This window comes from Asterias rubens, chromosome 4 (assembly GCF_902459465.1).
Source record: "Asterias rubens chromosome 4, eAstRub1.3, whole genome shotgun sequence".
In the NCBI taxonomy this organism is placed as follows: domain Eukaryota; kingdom Metazoa; phylum Echinodermata; class Asteroidea; order Forcipulatida; family Asteriidae; genus Asterias; species Asterias rubens.
Window position 1 is genome coordinate 6,754,519 of NC_047065.1, and position 20,242 is coordinate 6,774,760.

Genomic DNA, 20,242 nt, shown 5'->3' on the forward strand with positions numbered 1-20,242 from the left:
TCAAAACATGGCGGACGAGAACTTGAGCGAGCTCTTGTTCTGTGACACATTTAGCCATGAAAACAAAGAGGTAAGTGGTCTTCATGGTATTTTGTTAATAACTTTTATGAAGCTTGCATCAATGGGAACTATTTAAGAGCAAACTAATTTCTAAAAGGAGTGTTAATTGTAGACAAGAAAGCATTGTTTGGCTAGCAACAAGAACCTTACCTGACGGAATGGTTGGGGGGGGGGGGGGGGGGGGGGGCTGTACACAGTTGTGTTTAACCAATTCCGTGAAAATAGAGTGCTTATCTGATCTTCTTTTTAAAGGTTGGTTTTTATCCCGTTGCATGAAGATAAAAAATATCCTAATCCTACCACCACCTTTTACTTATTTGTTGCCCAAGGAATGTCTCATTTAGTGAATGTGAGTGGGATATCAATAAATAATTTTAATTTATCATGATGTTTATAAAAAATAAATAACACTAACAGTAACACGTGAGTGATAAGTTTCCTGCCCCCTGTGGCCTGGTTGATTTTGCTTAAATGACAGAAAGACTGTTGGGAATTATTAAAGTGTGTGGGGCGGCTTTAGGCCATACAACAGTACATTGCAACCTAACTTTTTTTGTGATAACTTGTCATGTCATGTGTTATGGTTTACAAGACTACTGACTTTTGACTTAGTATTTTTCTCCTGAAAAATCCATTCACTATTGCTGGATAAACTGAGTGTTTGAAGTCAAAACATCAAGAAGAAATTGATAAAAATAGAGTTGTGGATTTTCAGTGAGCTTAAAGTATATAATTTGCCTTAATCTTGAAACCCTTAATAATTGCTGATTAAAATATCCATCTCAGGGTGCCACAGCCATGGCAACATGTACATCATATTTCATTTAGTTAATATTAAAGCCATTGGACACTTTCGGTAAACAGTGTTGTCCAAAGGCCCACACTTCGTATATCACAACTTATATAAAAAATAACAAACCTGTGGAAATCAATCGGTCATCAGAGTCTAGAGAAATAACGGGAAAATCCACCCTTGTTTCCGCATGGTTCGCCGTGTCATGACATGTGTTTAAAATACATCCGTAATTCTCGATATCGAGAATGGATAATTGTTTTAATGTTTTCTCAAAAAGTAAAGCATGTCATGGAGTAATACATGTACACTGATGTACATGTATTTCAAGAGAAGTCTTTCACCATTACCTTCTGTAAACCCTACGTAAGTTATTTGTAAATCTTTGAATTTTTTTTGTTTTCTGTTCCGAAAGTGTCCAATGGCTTTAATCTATTTATTGATTTATGTTTCCCATGTAGGAGTTGAACCTTGATCTTGTGCAGTTTCCTTGGCCAGTATGTGTGAGTGAAGTCAGGGTCATCCCTAGGGCCACAGCTGCCCATCCAGAGTTGCAGAGCCAAGGAAGAGTTGGGTAAGGAGGTCAAATTAGGTTTTTATTCAACTAAGTCTGGAAACGAGCATGCACGATTGCGATTTGTTTCACCTTGGTAACAAAGTTATGAAGTGTGATGGGTCGAGAACCAACCACGTGATGTGATACAGAATTGCTTGTTATACCTCGGTAACAAACTGTGAAGTTTGATTGGTCGAGAACCGATCATGTGAGGCGCAACAAAAACGCATGTTACATGGCTCGACGCGCCGGGTAACATAAAAAGTTATGTATATATACACATGTACACCAGTGTACATCACCTTGATCGTTCGTTCCCAGCGTTGGTTGATTTCCAGCCCTGTGTACGAAACAACCGCCGGTTCGAGGGAATTATTTCTTGTTCGTCTGCTTATTAAACAATGAATAGTCCGTCGTAATAACGTTTGAAGATGACAGCAGAACTTCGAGAAGAGGAATAATGACTATACAAAGGTATAACAAAACAATTGTTGCACGCTGTGACTACACCCTCGGCTTTGCTCTAGTTCCATTTTCCCCTTCGAGTGTACAAAACGCCATGGACCCTGTCGCAGCGTACAACAATTGTATAATGTACAATGGCTAGTCTTGGTACATTTTGTTTACCGGTGTACATTTACCTTGATCGTTCCCATCGTTGGTCAATTTCCAGTGCTTTGTATGAAACAGCTGAGGGTTTGAGAGAACAGTAGGGAGTTGTTTCTAACAACTGTACAATGTTTGAAGATGACAGCAGAACTTGGAGAAGAGGAATAATAAAATTACCAAGGTATAACAAAACATTTGTTGCACACTGTTAATGGGGTCCATTGGGTTCAACCGTTCTGTACACCCTCAGGGGAAATGGCACCCTTCGAAACGCCATGGACCCCGTCACAGCAGGGCTCGAATTTGGGGAAAAAATCCACAAGACCGCAGGGCTTGTTGCTCAGAATTTTTACTGGACCGGAAGATTTTTTACAAGACCAAAATTTTATTAGGAAAAAAAAAGTTAACACGATAGAACAGCATGCAGGCCTTTTTTCATCCCTTAGCAGGCTTCTTTTTTGCTGTGAAACCCAATCAATAAAGTTCCATATACCTACTTCACGTCATTCTCGCCGCCTCAACAAAAAAAATCTGATTTGACAGGCAAATCACCAACAAACACTGCAACGTGCATCATTCATAAAAAGATCGTCGTAAAAAGATTGACCAAAAATTTGACAGCAGTAGTCAGAAGCTCATCACTGTTGGTAGCCATACTTAGCAAGACATTTGGCAACAAGACCTTACTTTTAATCCATGCAACACAGGGATGTGTGGTATTGCAACCAGACCTTCTTAATGCAAATTCAACACTCCTTTGTAAGGTATCAGACTTTACACATGGTCAGTGGTAAACAAACATCGCTGTACTAAGGTGTGCCGCCGCGCCGGGTACCAACACATCACTCCCTCATCCCCGCTCGCTCACTCCCCGGGTGCATAAACATAAATGGTTTGAGACTAGATGTACAAGGTGTGGGCATGAGTAAACTGAATGGAAAACTTGTATGCAGCCTGATGCACGTGAAAAAAGGACGGATTGACGTTCCGCAGGCGTGCTTAGAACACTGATTTGACGACAAGTAAAACAAAAACTTTTATTTTAAATGAGATTGAAATACATTTTTTAATGAAAGATAATATATTTCATATAATTATTTGTAATAGTAACTATATTAGTATGCATAAAAAAAACCACAAGACCGCCGGACTTGTTCGGCATAAAGTTTACTGGACCGAAGCTAAAATCACTGGCCTCGGGCCTGCGGTCCAGCGTGAAATTCGAGCCCTGCACAGCGTGCAACAAAGTTGTGATTGTTGTTTTATAGAGTGAGATACACATTCAGGGGCTTCAATAATACAGGACTAGAACGGGAAATTGCATACTTTGATCTTTTGTGTCTGCCTGGCTGAAATGATAGCTGTTACCATGGTTACATTGTAATTCCTCAGCAGCAAATGATTTCATCCAGCACTTTTGCATAGCAAAACATTTCGACTGAGCACATTTTGTGTAAACTGATTGGTAGTATTGAGTACTCAATGGATTTTGAGTAGCAACTGGTAGGACTTTGCTCTGCTAAACGAGGGAAATCAGTCACTGCTTAGTTATAAAGGAAGCTTGCCCTTTGATCGGAAACTTTACTGCTCAGGATAATATTTTTCCAAAACGCATCTGTAAAGGCATTGGACACTCAAAATATTTATTAGCATAAAATCTTACTTGGTATTACTTTGTATTGACTAATGGAGAGAGGTTGGTAGTAAAAAACATTGTGAGAAACTGCTCCCTCTGAAGTGGAGTACTTTTCGAGAAAGAAGTAATTTCCCATGAATTTGATTTCGAGACCTCAGATTTAGAATTTGAGGTCTCGAAATCAAGCATCTAAAGGCGCACCACTTTGTTTGACAAGGGTGTTTCTTCTTTCATTATTATCTTGCAACTTTCGACGACCGATTGAGCTCAATTTTTGACAGGTTTGTTATTTTATGCATAATGTTGAGATACACCAAGTGGAAGGACTGGCCTTTGACAATCACCAATAGTGTCAAGGTCTTTTTAACCAATGTTTTGAATTGCTTTCTCACATTTGTTGTTATGCAGAGAAACAAGTCCCTCAACATTCTCCTTAGAGCTCTTCATCAACAACTTGAGAAAGTCTGGATCAGCTGTATTTGAGAAGCTAGGATCACTTGACTATGTGGACAATTCAAAGATACAGTTCCTCACCAATACCAAGGTGACTTGACAGTTTACCAGTTAACTCAGAAGGGTAGTCTGAGTAATCAAATTGTGTGTGTGTGCTTTTTAACCTGCACCCATGTTTTTTGTTGGATTTTGTCAACTTCTTGTGCTTTTGTCTGCACTTTGTCTATTTTCTTTCTTCACTTGCACCTTACGGCTGTGACGCCACGCTGCACCCATCCCAGTTTAGCCAAATTTGTGGTGCAAAGGGATCACACTACTCAAGACCTTCGGTTTATAACGGTTGAATCAAATCGGCCCCAAAACGTTAGTCAATTTTACCCCAACATAAAGACGTATTAAACTTAAAATAACTCAGAAAAATAGAGTTAGCTGCTTCAAACTGCTTACCGACTTAAAAGACTAAGTGGTATAAATGCAAACATTTAGTTAATGGCCTGATGTTTTGACCCTAGTAGCAGAGTCTTTCTAAACTTCATTTTAGTCTTCAAGAATGACTCTTCTAGGCTCAAAACGCCAGGCCATAAAACAATTTTGGTTTTCCTTCACTATTTTATTGTGACTCTGATGACTGATTCTGCTTAAACTTTCCCAGGTTTGTGAATTCATGTAAACATGTGTTTTGAGTCACATAAAGTGCGAATACTACTCTTTGACAGTTACCAATGTTGGCTGCATGTTTCAAGTACATGTTATGGGCAGTCCGGTTGGCGCAGTGATATCTTTCCTCGTCCGCCATGCTAAGACCCAGTTTTAAACCCACCAGGGGCACCGTGTGGATTGGGCTTTCATCAGTCCCTATTGGATTATGCGGGTTTTCCACAGAATATATCTCCAGAGTTTTCTTCGTACATCTGAAACTTTAAACTTCCTTCATTGTCTTCTTTCCTTTGGGTTCTTTGCAAGTACATTGATTAAGTTCCCTTTTCTGAGAGTCCTTGGCTTCTCAACTAAATCCCCCATCACTTGTGTCCTTAAAGCCATTGGACACTTTTGGTACAGAACAACAACAAAAAGTTCACAGATTTACAAATAATTTACAGGGTTTACAGAAGGTAATGGTGAAAGACTTCTCTTGAAATATTATTCCATGAAATGCTTTACTGTTTGAGAAAACATAAAAACAATATCAGTTCTCGATAGCGAGAATTACTGATTTATTTTAAACACATGTAATGACACGACGAAACGTGCGGAAACAAGGGTGGGTTTTCCCGGTATTTTATCCCGACTCCGATTGAGCCTAAATTTTCACAGGTTTGTTATTTTATATATAAGTTGTGGTACACGAAGTGTGGGTCTTGGACAATACTGTTTACCGAAAGTGACCAATGGCTTTAAGCAAGACACTTAACCATTGCTTCCTCCTTCGGATAGGATGTAAAGCTGTTGGTCCCATGTGTTGTGTAATACATGTAAAAGAACCAAGTCCACTTATCGAAAAGACAAAGGGGTTCGCCCTGGTGTTCCTGGCTGTGGCTGCTGAAGGCGCTGTAGCACCTTGTTAACCCTTACGTATATGGGTCTCAGAATTCATCACTTCAATAAACTATTTTTTTTTTAAAGTTTATGCACTAAGCGCCTTGAGTACCTTGTTAGGCTATAATAAATGAGACTTCGATATTATTTAAAATTATTATTATGAAATGAGAAATCAATATTCAATGTTTGTTTTCAGGTGCCTACAGATGGGATGGTGCTAAGGGGCTGGTATCATAAAGTGACTGTGGCTATCTATGGCTTTGTGGCACCTCATAATAAGAAGAGACTTGAGGAGAGACCAGCTTCTCCTCCACCGCCTCCCCCTCCAAAGCAGAATGCACATGGGTCCAAGAGAACAGGTAAGTTCCAGCAGGATCTGTTTTGGGACTCCGTTGCACAAATTCGTAGGACACTTTTTTTTATGGTACCACAATTTTTGATAGCAAGAATTCTGATTCCTGGTTGTATTCTGTTGCTTGTTTTATTCTTGAGAAAGCAAAATAAAAAAAAAAGGTTGATGACGACTGGGACTTTTTTGACAGTTTAACCAAGTTATAAAATGTACCACTGTGTTCATAAACCAAATCGTGAAACAAAGCTCTGAAACTGTAGTGTTACTACTCTGGGGTGCATTCTTCCATGAATCATTTGTAGTGACAAAGAGCTTAGTCTACCATTGAATACATTTATTTGTTTTTACTGCAAAACAACGACACCGTTTTTCGCCAAATCAAGATTTGCACTGACACAACTATATGAATGTTTTGTGAATCATTACTTACTTTCTAATATTTTCAACACCAGCTGAAGAGGCAGTTGAGTTTCTGACGCATGATTTAGCACAACCAAAGCAGACCCAACATCATGCCTGGGACTGGGACAAACAAGAACTTGACCAAGCAGCCTCCTCTAAGCGTCCTCGCTACCCCGACCCACCTACAGAACCTGAGCACCATCAGCCTCCACAGCCACCTCTGACCATACCAGGCAGTGGTAGCCGCAGGGGGCCCAGGACTCCTTCACCACCCCCTCCTACTCAAGAGCAATGGGACTCCACTCAGGGACACCCTGCTGAGGCCTGGCCATCAGCAGAAGACACCAAAGACTGGAAGACACAAGATTCCTGGGAGGCTGGTGAACAAGAGGAGCAAGGCCAGAGTCGGGACTGGGAACACGGTGACACATGGGAAACAACAGACACATGGGAACCAGGAGATGCTGTGGAGTGGGAAGAGCCACCCCCATCAACTGTCGATCCACCACCTCAGAAAGCACCTTACACTGAGCACTGGCGTGACGATCGAAGTCATTCATCAGTGGCGGCTAGTAGTAGCAGCAGTTGCGGTAGAACGCAGAAGAAGCATCGCAAGCATCGGGGACCTAGGACTCCTCCGGGAGAGCCATGTCGCTCCCCGACCCCAACCGAATTTCCTCAGTCGGCTGATTCATACAGCCAAGATTCGAGGAGGCGCCGAGAAAGAAGACGAGGGGACAGTCCGAGAAGGGACTTGCGAAGAGATAAGGACTCAAGGCGAGAATCAGAGACGAGAAGAGATTCAAAGAGTAGGACAGAGCCAGAGGCAATACCACTGGTGGCTCCAGAGCCTGGTGAGATAGTTCATGAGTCCCAGGAAGGAGGTGATGAACTCTTTGAACCTCTTACACCAGAGACATCCCCAATCCATCAGTACTCAGATCGGGACATTATGGATGGTGAGTACAAAAACCCTAGTCATTTACCAGAGCAGGGGTGGATTTCACAAAGAGTTAGGACTCGTCTTATCTCGAGTCAGGACGAGTAAATCTTCCTAACTTAGGATTAACCTTAAGGTCTGCATGCTACAGTGCAGGGTTGGGACTCGTCCTATTAGTCATAAGATTAGTCTTAAGTTAGGAAGAGTTTTGTGAAATTCGACGGCAAGGCCTAAAACTCTGCTTGATGGGAACAGTCAGGTGAAAGTTTGTGGTAACACTATTCTTAGGGATGGAATTCTACACTGGGCCCCAAGACCGAAGCCAGTGGATTTAATGTTGGGCCTGTAAACTTATGACCAGACTTGTGTATTTCAATTGAATAACCGTATCTCACTCTGTGCTTAAATGTTGAATAGAAACAAACTAAGTTCAAATGTTGACTTTAGTCAGAAAAATAGACCTACACCATTTTGTACACTGTGCCGTTTATTCTTGCTGGGTAATGAAGTATTTCCCCAAAAGAAAGATGACAGGGCCCAATTTCATAGAGCTGCTAAGCACGAAAATTTGCTTAGCATGAACTTTCTTCCCCGATAAAAACAGGATTACCTGCCAAATTTTCCATGTGATTTTCAGGATAAGCAAACAAAAGCTGAATACCAGTAACAAGCACTCTGCAACAAATTTGGCAGGTAATCCTGTTTTTTTATCGGGGAAGAAATTTCATGCTAAGCAAATTTTCGTGCTTAGCAGCACTATGAAATTGGGCCCAGATCTCTACTGTATTTAAATGCAGGTTCTCATTTTGAGTCTGGTCTTGTACACACATTTCTGGTCCAGTCATTATTTTCTGGGCCAGTCACTATTTTCTGGTCCAGTCACTATTTTTTGGTCCAGTCACTATTTTGAGCTACAAGTATTTAGATTTGTTGTCCCACATTCGAGTCCTGTATGCTAAAATCTCTCACTGAATTTTTAACAGGCTTGCAACTTTTCAGCTTAGGTGGTTTCAGCATTTTGGGTTTCTGAGCTGTGCCAGTGAAAATTGAAAACACAGCACAAAATCTTGGGTGTGCCTGAAACTACTCACTTAAACATGTTAAATGTCTTTCTTCTAAATTGATTAAATAATTTCTGCATTTGCATGCTTGTTTAAAGTAAACTCCTTGACTGTTCCCATAGATGATCGAAGCCGAGAGCCTCTTGAAGATGTTGAGAGTGAAGGCATTGGACACACTTATGAAGAGATTAGTGATGAAGAAGGACTGGATGAAGTGGGTAGCCTGGATGAACTCATGGATACGGTATGTATAAACCAATCCTGGTGGCGCACTGGGTGTGCAAGTGTTGAACACTGCGCGCCTTTTGCCATGTTTGCTGCCGTGTCTTCAGTGCCTAGATTATGCACAAAAAGACACTGAAGATGTTAATTTTTTCAATAGAGGGCGCTACCAATTTTGTTTTGTCGGATTAGTCTATATTCAGGCCTGATACCTCAACTCCCTCCAAGCCCCATGCTCTTTGCCTTGGTGCGATTGAAATGTTCCAGGTGAAATTTACAATTTGCTCAGAGGGTGCCCTTTGCCAAGAAGCAAATGCTTTTGTCCCCTTGCCCTTTTAAAAAAGAAGCATACAGCCTTGAATATAAGTATACATGTAGTTAAGTTGTGTTCGGAAATGTATTCCTATTTTTGCTTGACTGGACGATGAAGCAATTGAAAACGCAGAGCTACAAGACTAATACTAATAAGTTAATATCAGCATTTAGTGAAGAGCCTTTTTCAGCAGTTCAGCCCGCACCCACAAAACAAATGAAAACCACAGTGGACAATGGTGAAAACCTACTAATTAATCAAGTTAGTTTTACGAAGCTTTTTTAATTGGGATATAGACGTCATATTTATATACAATCTTCTCATTTCATTACTGTTTGTGATATTGCACTTTGATTTATTTTTCCACGAACCCCTACCGGATATCAAACTGGAAAAATGACTAGCCCGGCTGTAAATCTAATAATCCTGGGCTAGCGGGCTACCGGCACTTTCAACCCCTGGCTTTTTTTATTCATAGCTACATGTACATGAATATGATGACGTGTGAAAGATGCAAAGGAAGGGTCAATGAGTGACCCTTTATGACCTCTAAAGAAAGGCACCCTCAACCTACATGTGTGACATCCTATAAACATGATAAACAGACTTTCTGTTGCTGCAGGATGATTAATGATGATTTGGGTTGATTGCTTTTCTTTTTGTAGGATGGATTAGATGGGCTCGAAGGTGAACCATGGCCAGATATTGTTACATTCAATTCATTCCAAGTTGAGCTTGTACCACTAAGTGTAAGTACAAAAATATATATTTAAAAAACCCATTTTCTCTGTCAACTTTACCCTAGTAATTTTCATAGCCCCTGCCAGTTTCAAGTTGACCATATTAGCTGTACAGGTTTTTGTTTGGTAGACCATGGAGGAAAAAAAGTGGAGCTCAAACGGAGGGACTTCAAAAGGTCGAACCTGTGGTACCGCGGTCGTTTAACGACGTCTCGTAATCACCCACATACCTCATACAAACAATGGGAGACCTGGCATGTGTGAGTTTGCGCATGCACACTTGGTTCTTCATTCAACTTCGGTATCGTATGTCGTATAGATAAAAGAAAGGAAAAAAAAAAATTTTTGAGACCTAATAAAAATTGTGTACACTTTCGCCCACCAAATCGAACAACACAATTGAATACCAACCACCCAAGGTGCTAATACCCAAATTTTGAACCACTGCTAGTGACAGGAAAGACGCAAAAAATGTAAAAATGTGCTATGATATTTTCATGTACATGTAAACTGGTAAATGAAGAAGTGTATATTCACAATTCTTTTCTTCAATGATTCAACTTTACATGAAGGCAACAGTGCAGAGTGGCGGTACCACACCTTCTGTACAAAGAGATCTAATCGCGCTCACTGATCGGTCGTCCAGCCAGCAGGAGGTGCTTAATCTTTTTCCACTGGTCAGACAGGGGCATTGTCGGGGTATTCTTTTGATACTCTGCGGTTTTGCGGGTCGTTCGAGCTCCTTCTCTTCCTTCCTCCATGGGCATGATGGGTAGACCAACGATGTGCAGACATCTGTTTACTGTGTTGATGCATACACAAAACATATTTATATTGATTCAATTATCTTATTATTAATAACATCTCAAAACTCACGGCCAGAGGCGGAATTTAATTGAAACTATAATTCAATTGAAATTGGGGAAAGGCCAAGTAAATAATCTTCGCTAACTCTAATTATTAAAGAAACAAATTAAAACAAATTAAAACAAATTAAACAAAAAAGACAAGAGTACACAGGAACCACAACAACAAAAATATGAAAAGTTTGGGCTCGGAATTTGTTTTCTCAAAATACTGACGATACGGGTGGTTAACAATGATGTTGAAAAATTATAACCTTCAATCTGAATACATGTATTTTAAATATGTTTTAACTTTTTTATTTCAGACCTACCCAAGCATGCTCTCCATTCCACAAGATCAGACCAAACTCCCTAAAGTCTCAGAGGGTGCTCCTGAGGCAGCTCAGAGTCTTAGGGATGTCATTAAGGAACATCATGACCAGGAATATGGACCAAGGTGAAGTGCAATCTTAAAAGATGTTGACAATTTTGTGGAAGTGTCGTGGCCGAGCGGTTAAGAGCACCGAATTCAAACTCTGGTGTTTCTGATCAGCAGAGTGTGTGTTCGAATCCCCAGCCGTGACACTTGTGTCCTTAAGCAAGACACTTCACCATTGCTTCGTCCTTTGGATGGGACGTAAAGCCATTGGTCCCATGTGTTATGTTACGCATGTAAAAGAACCCAGTGCACTTATCGTAAAGAGAAGGGGTTCGCCCCGGTGTTCCTGGTCCGATCCGCAGCAAATTGCGCCACAGCATCTTGTTAAGCATTACATGGTGCTATCAGAATAAGGTCTCACAATTCAAACGTAGTCCCACATCTGTATGTTACAGCGCCAGGAGCGTCTTAGAGTGAAAGACATGTGCACTATATAAGAGGCCACAATTATTATTATTATTATTATTATTATTAAATATTTGTATTGATATAATTTTGTTTTACCCATACACTTAGTCTTGTCCAAAAACAATTGGTGTTGCGCGCACTCACACACAACCAATGTTTTGATCTATTTACACGTCAAACTGTACCCTCTTGTTATGCATAAACATAGATGGCGCTTTGTATTTTTGGTTCCCGGAACACCAATGGTCTCAGAACCAAAAATAATGACGAAGCGGTGTATTCGCGTGTATGTTCCGTGCATGCTGCAACCATGTGAATGCTTACAATTCATTGGTGGATGCGTATGCGTGAAGAGATATGTTAAAAGGGAGGTGCGACCAAATGAATAGATTTTTAAAAGCGGGCCGATCATCTTCGGCATCTCTTAAGAAGGAGTATTGTTTGTGAACTTAACTCATGCCCACCGTCAGGGTTCGCTGAGTGCGTGTGCAATTACAGGTGGCCAAAATAAAGCTCTCAAAGCCTACAGCTACGGCTACAACTTGTCGGCAAATTGAAAACCGTAGAGACAAGTTATTGTCACAGTCTCTGGGCGATTCAATTCGCGGGTAAAAAAAAAAGTATCGGCGACTTGGTTTTAGTTGTCGAGCTATGTATGTCAACAATACTTTATTGTATTAACACAGAAAATTAAATTGGCAAATGCAAAAAAATATTTGTGTCTAAACGGTTAATAAAGTACTAAATGGATAGTGCTTTTGTAAACAGTTAACCGCTTAAAGGTTTAACCGTCACAGGCTTAATTTATACCACAGTAGATGATATTGAATGATCAGACAATTGTAGGGTTAGCTCACTGTTAGTGAGTGGTGTCATTAAGTCACTGTATGTGGCAATGCTGTATAACAATGAATGCTTAATTTCCTAATACACAGGTGGGTAGGAGCCCTGGAGCCATTGATAACCCTGATTTCCCAGGCTCAGTCAAGCCTGTCTGACAATGACTCCGTCATCTCTACCCTCACTGAATGGTCAATCAAAGCAATCAGTCTGGACAGGGCTATGGGTCAACCCATTGCGGTCAACATGAGACAGTTGAAAGCTGGCATGAGGATGGTCACTGCCCTGTGTGGATGCGGACAGAGTGTGGCCTTGAAACTGTTGGTAGGTGTTCTCGTGACCGCTTTCAAATGAGTCAGTTTTGAAGCAAATGAATGTTTGTTCACAAATTTCAACCCTAGGTTTATGTCTACTGTTAGTGTCCTTTCCATTACATGTTGCTATAGACCTTAATCACGCTGTCACCATCTTAATCGTATTCCCTGTTTCCAATAACAGTAATGAATGCTAAATTTCATTGCACATGGCACCAGACTATTATTTCGTCCAGCCTCAGTTTGGTTACAATGAGTTGGAATGGGGTAAAATCAAGGTGACAACACTGTGATAAAGGTCTATAAGGGAATGGGTTTCATACATTGAAACATAGCTCCCTATTTTGCAAAAAGGTTGTTTGAAGTATTCATAAAAAACATTATTTTATTTGAAAAATTATAATGTTTCAATTTTAAAATGGGAAATTTTGAGGTTGAATTAATTTGCATAAATTTGTTCAGAAATTCTCTCAATCCATTTCTGTATTGGCAGCTGCTGATCACACGGCTTTGTTATACCTCTGTACAAATTGTGAAGTTTGATTGGTCGAGAACCAATCACGTGCCGTGCAACAAATACGCATGTTACATGGCTCGACGGGCCGGGTAGCATGAAAAGTGATGTACACAGGTGTACATCACCTTGATCGTTGGTCGGTTTCCAGCGCTGTGTACGAAACAACCGCGGGTTCGAGGGAATTGTTTCTTGTTCGTCTGCTTATTTAACAATGAATAGTCCGTCGTAATAATGTTTGAAGATGACAACCAAACTTTGAGAAGAGGAATAACAATTATACAAAGGTAACAAAACAATTGTTGCACGTTGTGGCTGGGGTCCATGGGTGTTGTACACCCTTGAGGGGAAATGGCACCCTTGGCTTGGCCTCGGGTTCCATTTTCCCCCTCGAGTGTACAAAACGCCATGGACCCCGTCACAGCGTGCAACAATTGTATAATGGCTATTGCTAAGGGGGTTTCTATGAGCCTCCTATACTTTATGTCAATCAAGCCACAGCTGCAGCTACAGCCACAGCTGTACTCTACATTAACTTCATGTGTTATTATGATTGATCTTGAACTTTGACACAGGACTCTGGCGTTCTTGATGCTCTGATGGACCTGCTGTTTGGCAGTCACATGGCATCCTCTATGAAACTCATGGCTCTTAATGGTAAGGTTGACAATGTCAAACATGGTACTCAAACATAGTACTTCTAATCCTGCTTGCTATATGTTCTTTTTTTCTATCCAAAATTCTCATTAAAGGCACTGCCCACTTTGGGTAATTGTCAAAGACCAGTCTTCACCCTTTGTGTATCTCAACATACTTGTATGCACAAAATAACAAACCTGTATAAATTTGAACTCACTTGGTGTATCTCAACATATGCACAAAGTAACAAACCTGTGAGTTTGAGCTCATTGGTCCTCAAAGTTGCGAGATAATAATGAAAGAAAAAACACCCTTGTCACATGAAGTTGTGTGCTTTCAGATGCTTGATTTTGAGACCTCAAAATCTAATTCTAAGGTCTCAAAATCAAATTTGTAAAAAATTACTCTTTCTCAAGAACTAAGTTACTTCAGAGGGAGCCGTTTCTCACAGTGTTTTATATTATCAATAGCTCCCCATTACTTGTAACCACTTGTAAGGTTTTATGCTAAAAAATATTTTTAATAAGTACCAATAGTGTCCACTGCCTTAAACTGAGAACCTTTTGCAATCTACAAATGTATTCCAGTAACAGCTAATTGATTTTGATGGATGCTTTGTTGAATAACTTATTTTCTCTCACATTTAGCCCTGGACAGCACCACTAATTGGCAAGATGGTATAGAACGTTTTCTTGGTCCATCCTCATCTGAAAACGATCCCACGATTAAATCACCAAAGACCTACTACCAGCGTCTTGTTAAGCTGTTGCTGTCTGAACAGCCAGTTAGGGTTGTGCAGGCGGCGACGGCTCTGCTGAAAAAAATTCATGTTTATGAGACACTGACGACATTGCATGACACTGTCAACAGGTGAGATTAATCATAATAATTAAAATAATATCAAAGTCTTTGTATAGCCCACGTATCTACCAAACAACTTGGTACTCAAGGCGCTGAGCTGCTGAGTACAGTATATACAAATTTTCAAATAAGATTGTTGCGTCATATCTGACTTTTTTGACCCCCAAAACATTGTTGCGTCTTATCTTCCAGGGCGCTTTGTCTGCAAGCGATTGAGTTCTTTTGATGATCACTGCGTGAAGTCTTACATTTATACTTTAAAATAATACCTTTATTTCATCACATATTTCATCACATTTTTCTTCAAATTAAACCTGCATCAAACCTGCAAGCAGTAAATGGGACCCTACTAGCAGAAATACAAATGTGTGATGCGCAAGCATATATGCTAGTTAACATGTTGCATCTTGTCCGATGGGGCACCTCAACGTGTTCGCTGGACGTTAAATATTGTTTCTGGTGTGAGCTGTGGTGTCAAATGGGCTTTGTTCTTCCAAAAGCCAATATTTGTTTCCTGTTTCTCATTGCAGTATTTTGGATACAGACACCGAGCCCTCTTCTGTTTCCCCTACTTCATCCCTCAAACAGTCCTCCAAGTTTGACCCCAGTGACCCTGATGCCCTCCAGCACCACTCCTCTGGCCCAGGGACACCCTTAGAGGGAGAGGTGATGGGTGATTGTGTGGGTGTGAGCAGTGCTGACTTAGAGACAATCATTGGTTGTTTGCAGGATATCTGCACTGTACTCAGGACCGCATCGTATACACTGGTAAGTGCTTAACTTTGAAGAGATTTGTATACAATGTTTAAACATGCCTTTGATTTGTCATGAATTGTCTTCAAAGAGTCAAAATATTCTACTGTAGTTTCTACATAACTGTAGATTTCTATTAGTGGTCACTTAATAAACCCCTGAAATTAATTAAAAAACCCTGAAATGTAACGTCCTTAATACATTGTAGTTGTTAACGCTAATTTTATAAACACATGATATTTTATAGAGCAATAGAAATTTCCACACAGATAACCAAACAAGACAAAAACAAACCACATGAAGCCACTCAGAACGCTAGACGTCTATGCATAAACCTTCTTAATCTGTTTCTGAACCCCTTTGCCAAAACTAAATATGAGGGATGTCTATTATGTTTAATTATTATATCTTTGAGAAGAAGAGATATTGTTTATACTTTTTTTTCCCAGGATTTTACATTTTCGAACAGTTTCACTCCTGTCATCGTTTTGTTAAGTACATGTACTTTAGAAAATGACTACTCATCGGCTTCTACTCGCAGTCACCGTCATTGGCCTAATAAGAAATTTGCTGTGACATCGAGCAGAAAGGTTTATTTAGTTTTGAGTGATTGGTGGTTCTGAGACGAACTGATGGGTTCAACATTTCAGACATTATGCTCTGTCCACTGCAGGAGACCGCTGGGCCTTTGGGTTTTATCGAGTCCAGGGCTTTAGACAAAACTCTCATTATGTAAGAATTTGTCTTAATAACCTCAACCACTCCAACCTTAATCAATTAAAACTCTTTCTTTATTTATTCTATCTATTCTACAATGTAGGTGCAGCCACCAATCAAAGCTTTCCCCACTACTGCTAAAGTAACAGGACCACCAAACACAGCTGATCCCTACCAAACTTTGTATCATATGTTCCACACAAGGTAAGAAAGAATCCATGTACACTGGTTCCAAGTAAACCTCAACATCAAATTTTGAGCTCTGGAAAACTTTAATCTTTGTTTTCCCTGCCTGCCTCCAAAATCATGTATCAGTCTACCAACATGACAGCAGAATACACAACATCACTTACGGTATAACTCATTGCAAGCAAAAATCTACAAAAACAGTAGGCCATAGCCCCTTTTCAAAACGCTAGAGTAGGCTTGGATGCTAGCTTGGGCTCCAGGTTGGGCTCCAGGTTGGGCTCCAGGTTGGGCTCCAGCTTATTACCAGGTTAAGCTCCTACTTGGACTCTGGTTTTCCTGCAAAACTTTCAATGCAACTCAAACAGCCCTTGAAAGGCAGTGGACACTATTGGTAATTACTCGAAATAACTATTAGTATAAAACCTTACTTGGTAGCGAGTAATGGGGAGAGGTTGGTAGTATAACAAAATGTGATAAACAGCTCCATCTGGAGTGGAGTAGTTCTCGAGAAAGAAGTAATTTTCCTCGCATTTGATTTTGAGACCTCAGATTTTGAGGTCTCGAAATCAAGTGTCTGAAAGCACACAAGAGTGTTTTTTTCTTTCAATATTATCTCACTCGAAGACCGATTGAGCTCAAATTTTCACAGGCTTGTTATTTTATGCATACATGTATATGCTGAAATACAACAAGTGAGAAGATTGGTCTTTAAAAATTAACAATAGTGTCCACTGTCTTTAATGAGTAACAGTATCTAAAATGTGATTGTTCTTTTCTTAGAAATCTTCTGGAGAGTGTGCTAGTCCTGATTTCATGTCCAGCGACTGCGGGTCATGAGAGCATTTCTAGCACCATTGTGGAGTTACTCACTGCAATCACGAAGTCTCTCAAAGGTAAAAATTCAAACCAACTTCTTTAAAGAGTAATTTCATCGATTTTAGTTTTCACGCATTCACCTCAAATGCAATCTTGGCAGTGTTCTATCGACAAGTTTTGTATAAAGTTGTCATTTAACAAATGTTTTCCATTTGTTTTCATTGTGTTTTCCTTTTATCATTGACATTTTGATGCCTAGTTTGTAGCTTAACACTTTGTGTTTTTTGGATGACATTACTCATCTTTTTGGTTTTCCTTTTTGTTAATTGCTGATAACTTTTGTTAAATATTGTTCTTCAATTTCTATTTTTTATAATTTTGTGAAGAATATTTTTAGGCAGATTTTGGGGCGAAATTGAAAATAATAATTGTGATTGGTATTGCTGGTGATTGGTAATGCTATAGATTGTTTACAATTTTATCTCCAGAAAATGTTCATGATGATCCATTATAATTTTGCCTGGCCTCCAGCTACTGTGATTATTTGTGAAAGTCAGAGTTGTTTGTTGATTTCTCGTCTGATTCTTATTGTTCCCAGGACTACTGTATCTCTCATCGAACCAAGCCACCACCAAGGCCCTCTGCCAGTGCTTGACTGCCAACCTTGACGACGAGGCTCAGGAAGAGAGTCTCTTACAACAGCTAGGTCTACAGCTTCTCTACAGCATGGCCACACTGCAGTACATTGACCAGCTACGCCAAGCTACAGATAAAGGACTCAATGTCACAGCAGCAGACTGCGATGAGGTCATCGAGATCATGAGATGGCTGTATTCTATCAGCTTCACTACTGTAGGCAGGACGGCTCTTGCTCATATCCTCACTATGGATGATAATATGGAGTGTTTGTTACCATTCATTGAACCAAAGGGTTAGTTTACATGATGAGAAGTTTCTCGTTTTTGTATATCACTTATTGTGGAGTAATTTTCGTGCATTTTACGCACATGCGCCGTGCCTTTGTAACTGTCTCATCCAATTCATTGCGCCAAGTCACTTTTAGTTTTCAAGAAACATCTCAAAACTTTCCTGCAGGCCTGTATGCTTCATTTTTAAAGAGGAAGGGCACCTAGCGATTTTCTCCTATGTAATGGAGTCATAACTTTAGACCCTTGGTGTACATGGCAGAACAAGCCTCACTCATCACTGATTTTTTGACACTACTTTTTTTTGGGACACTACTCCATTATAGGCCTTGGGTACTTTTTCAAAATGTCCATAGATTTACATTAAATTCACAGGGTTTGCAGATAATGGTAGTGGAAAGCTTCCCTTCAAATATTACTTACTGAGGTGGTGTAGTTTTTGAGAAATTAGTAAAAAACAATGTCATGAAAATACGCTTGTAAATTATTAAAATAATTTTCGTCTCATGAGACGAAAATTATTTTCATGATATTGTTTTACTCATTTCACAAGAACTACACCACCTCAGAACGTAATATTTTCAGGGAAGCTTTCTACTTTCATTATCTTCAAACTGTGTAAGTTTAGTGTAAATCTGTGGACATTGTGTCCTACAAAAGTTACATAGACCCTTAAATGAAGATTTGTATGCACAATTGTCAGCCAAAAACCATTTAATTGTTTTTGTTTTTTTTGTTTTTTTTAGAGCCAGGCATGAGTCCAAGTAAAACCAGGAAGACAGCTTCCCACGGCTACGCTGCTCAGATCCTAGCCTGTGTTATCCAGCATAATGAGAATGTGACAGTGTTGAGCCAATATCAAGCCAGACTGCAGCTATGCACTTATGGAGACCCAGGTAAGGATGTCACTTTAAGACACTGGACACCTTTGGTAATTGTCAATGACCAGTATTCTCAATTGGTGTATCCCAACATATGCATAAAATAACGAGCCTGTGAAAGTTTGGACTCAATTGGTCATCGAAGTTGCAAGAAAATAAAAAAATAATAAAAAAACACCCTCTTTGTACAAAATAATGTGCTTTCAGATAGAAGTGAAATGCTTCTTTTATTATATTAGTGAGGTATTACCTCTTTCTCAAAAACTATGTTACTTCAGATGGAGATGTTTCTCACAATGTTTTATACTATCAACAGCTCGTTACCAAATAAGGTTTTATACTGTTACATATTTTGAGTAATTACCAAAGGTGTCCAGGGGTCGATTTCACAAAGAGTTAGGACTAGTCCTTACTTAGGACTAGTCCTAGGAGATATACAAATTGCATGGATAGTCCTAAGTTAGGACGAGTAACTGGTCCTAACTCGAGATAAGACTAGTCCTAACTCTTTGTGAAACCCACCCCAGTGCCTTAAAGATCTCCTGAATAGACCTCGCTTAGCTTCAACATTCTTTACAATTGTCACGCACTGTGCTGATGGATCAATTGTGATGAGTTGGGAAACTTGCCATGTATTGACCATGACTTATTGCAATGTCCCTAACAGGCTAAGAATAAGGAATGCATTTTGCATGCCATCACCCAATAGACCGATCCATTAGACCGATACCAAAATAACGGTCACAATGTGCTTTTACTACTAGTGCCCTGGTCATTGGGCCAATCATGCCAATAGGGCCAGCTATCTGGGGAGTTTACAACATGGCCACCATAGCGCTTCAAAGTCTTTTTCATACACAATATCAACCTCAACCCTCGCAGGTATCCATTTGTACCCCTAGGTGAAGAGAAGCAATTATAGAAAAGTATCTTGCCCAAGGCCACAAGTGTCACAAATGGGACCCGGATTGACGCTCCGATGACTTAACCACAAGATCTTGAATTTGATGCTCTAAATGACTCAGCTAAAACAGCATCACCAAAATGTTCATTCAAAATTGACCCTACCTGAGTGTATCAAGTCTCACCTACTTTCAGCCCAGAGCCCCTAATTGCTTTAACAATGTTTTTGATTTACAAAACAGCCTTATCAAAATGGTTGAGCTCAATCGAAGGTGTGAAGTTGGATGTCAGCTGCATCAGTAAGATGATAGAGTACATCAATAAGGAGAGTGATGAGCTGGGACATAATCTCCTTGGAGCTGGGCCTGGTATCGTTACATGCCTCAGGGTCCTAAGACATCTTGCCTGCGCACCGGAAGATATGCAGTCAGGGGGTAAGTAAAGCAAGAGGCTCCTCATGGTGTAGTACCATGGGTCGATTTCACAAAGAGTTAGGACTAGTCCTAAGAGCTATTAAAAAT

At 40.0% G+C, this 20,242-nt stretch overlaps 1 protein-coding gene across 1 annotated transcript in view; it reads left to right on the top strand.

Annotated features, from left to right (window-relative positions):
* Positions 1 to 20,242, top strand: part of LOC117288881 (protein virilizer homolog) — a 45,057-nt gene continuing 24,815 nt past the window's right edge. The window contains exons 1-17 of the mRNA XM_033769744.1: positions 1 to 70; positions 1,315 to 1,427; positions 4,063 to 4,198; positions 5,843 to 6,005; positions 6,451 to 7,359; positions 8,524 to 8,645; positions 9,602 to 9,685; positions 10,848 to 10,978; positions 12,304 to 12,532; positions 13,612 to 13,693; positions 14,323 to 14,545; positions 15,067 to 15,304; positions 16,110 to 16,210; positions 16,976 to 17,088; positions 17,610 to 17,942; positions 18,684 to 18,833; positions 19,964 to 20,155. Coding sequence (XP_033625635.1) covers positions 8 to 70; positions 1,315 to 1,427; positions 4,063 to 4,198; positions 5,843 to 6,005; positions 6,451 to 7,359; positions 8,524 to 8,645; positions 9,602 to 9,685; positions 10,848 to 10,978; positions 12,304 to 12,532; positions 13,612 to 13,693; positions 14,323 to 14,545; positions 15,067 to 15,304; positions 16,110 to 16,210; positions 16,976 to 17,088; positions 17,610 to 17,942; positions 18,684 to 18,833; positions 19,964 to 20,155 — 3,382 coding nt within the window. The 5' untranslated portion in view covers positions 1 to 7. The remainder of the gene's footprint in view (positions 71 to 1,314; positions 1,428 to 4,062; positions 4,199 to 5,842; positions 6,006 to 6,450; positions 7,360 to 8,523; positions 8,646 to 9,601; positions 9,686 to 10,847; positions 10,979 to 12,303; positions 12,533 to 13,611; positions 13,694 to 14,322; positions 14,546 to 15,066; positions 15,305 to 16,109; positions 16,211 to 16,975; positions 17,089 to 17,609; positions 17,943 to 18,683; positions 18,834 to 19,963; positions 20,156 to 20,242) is intronic.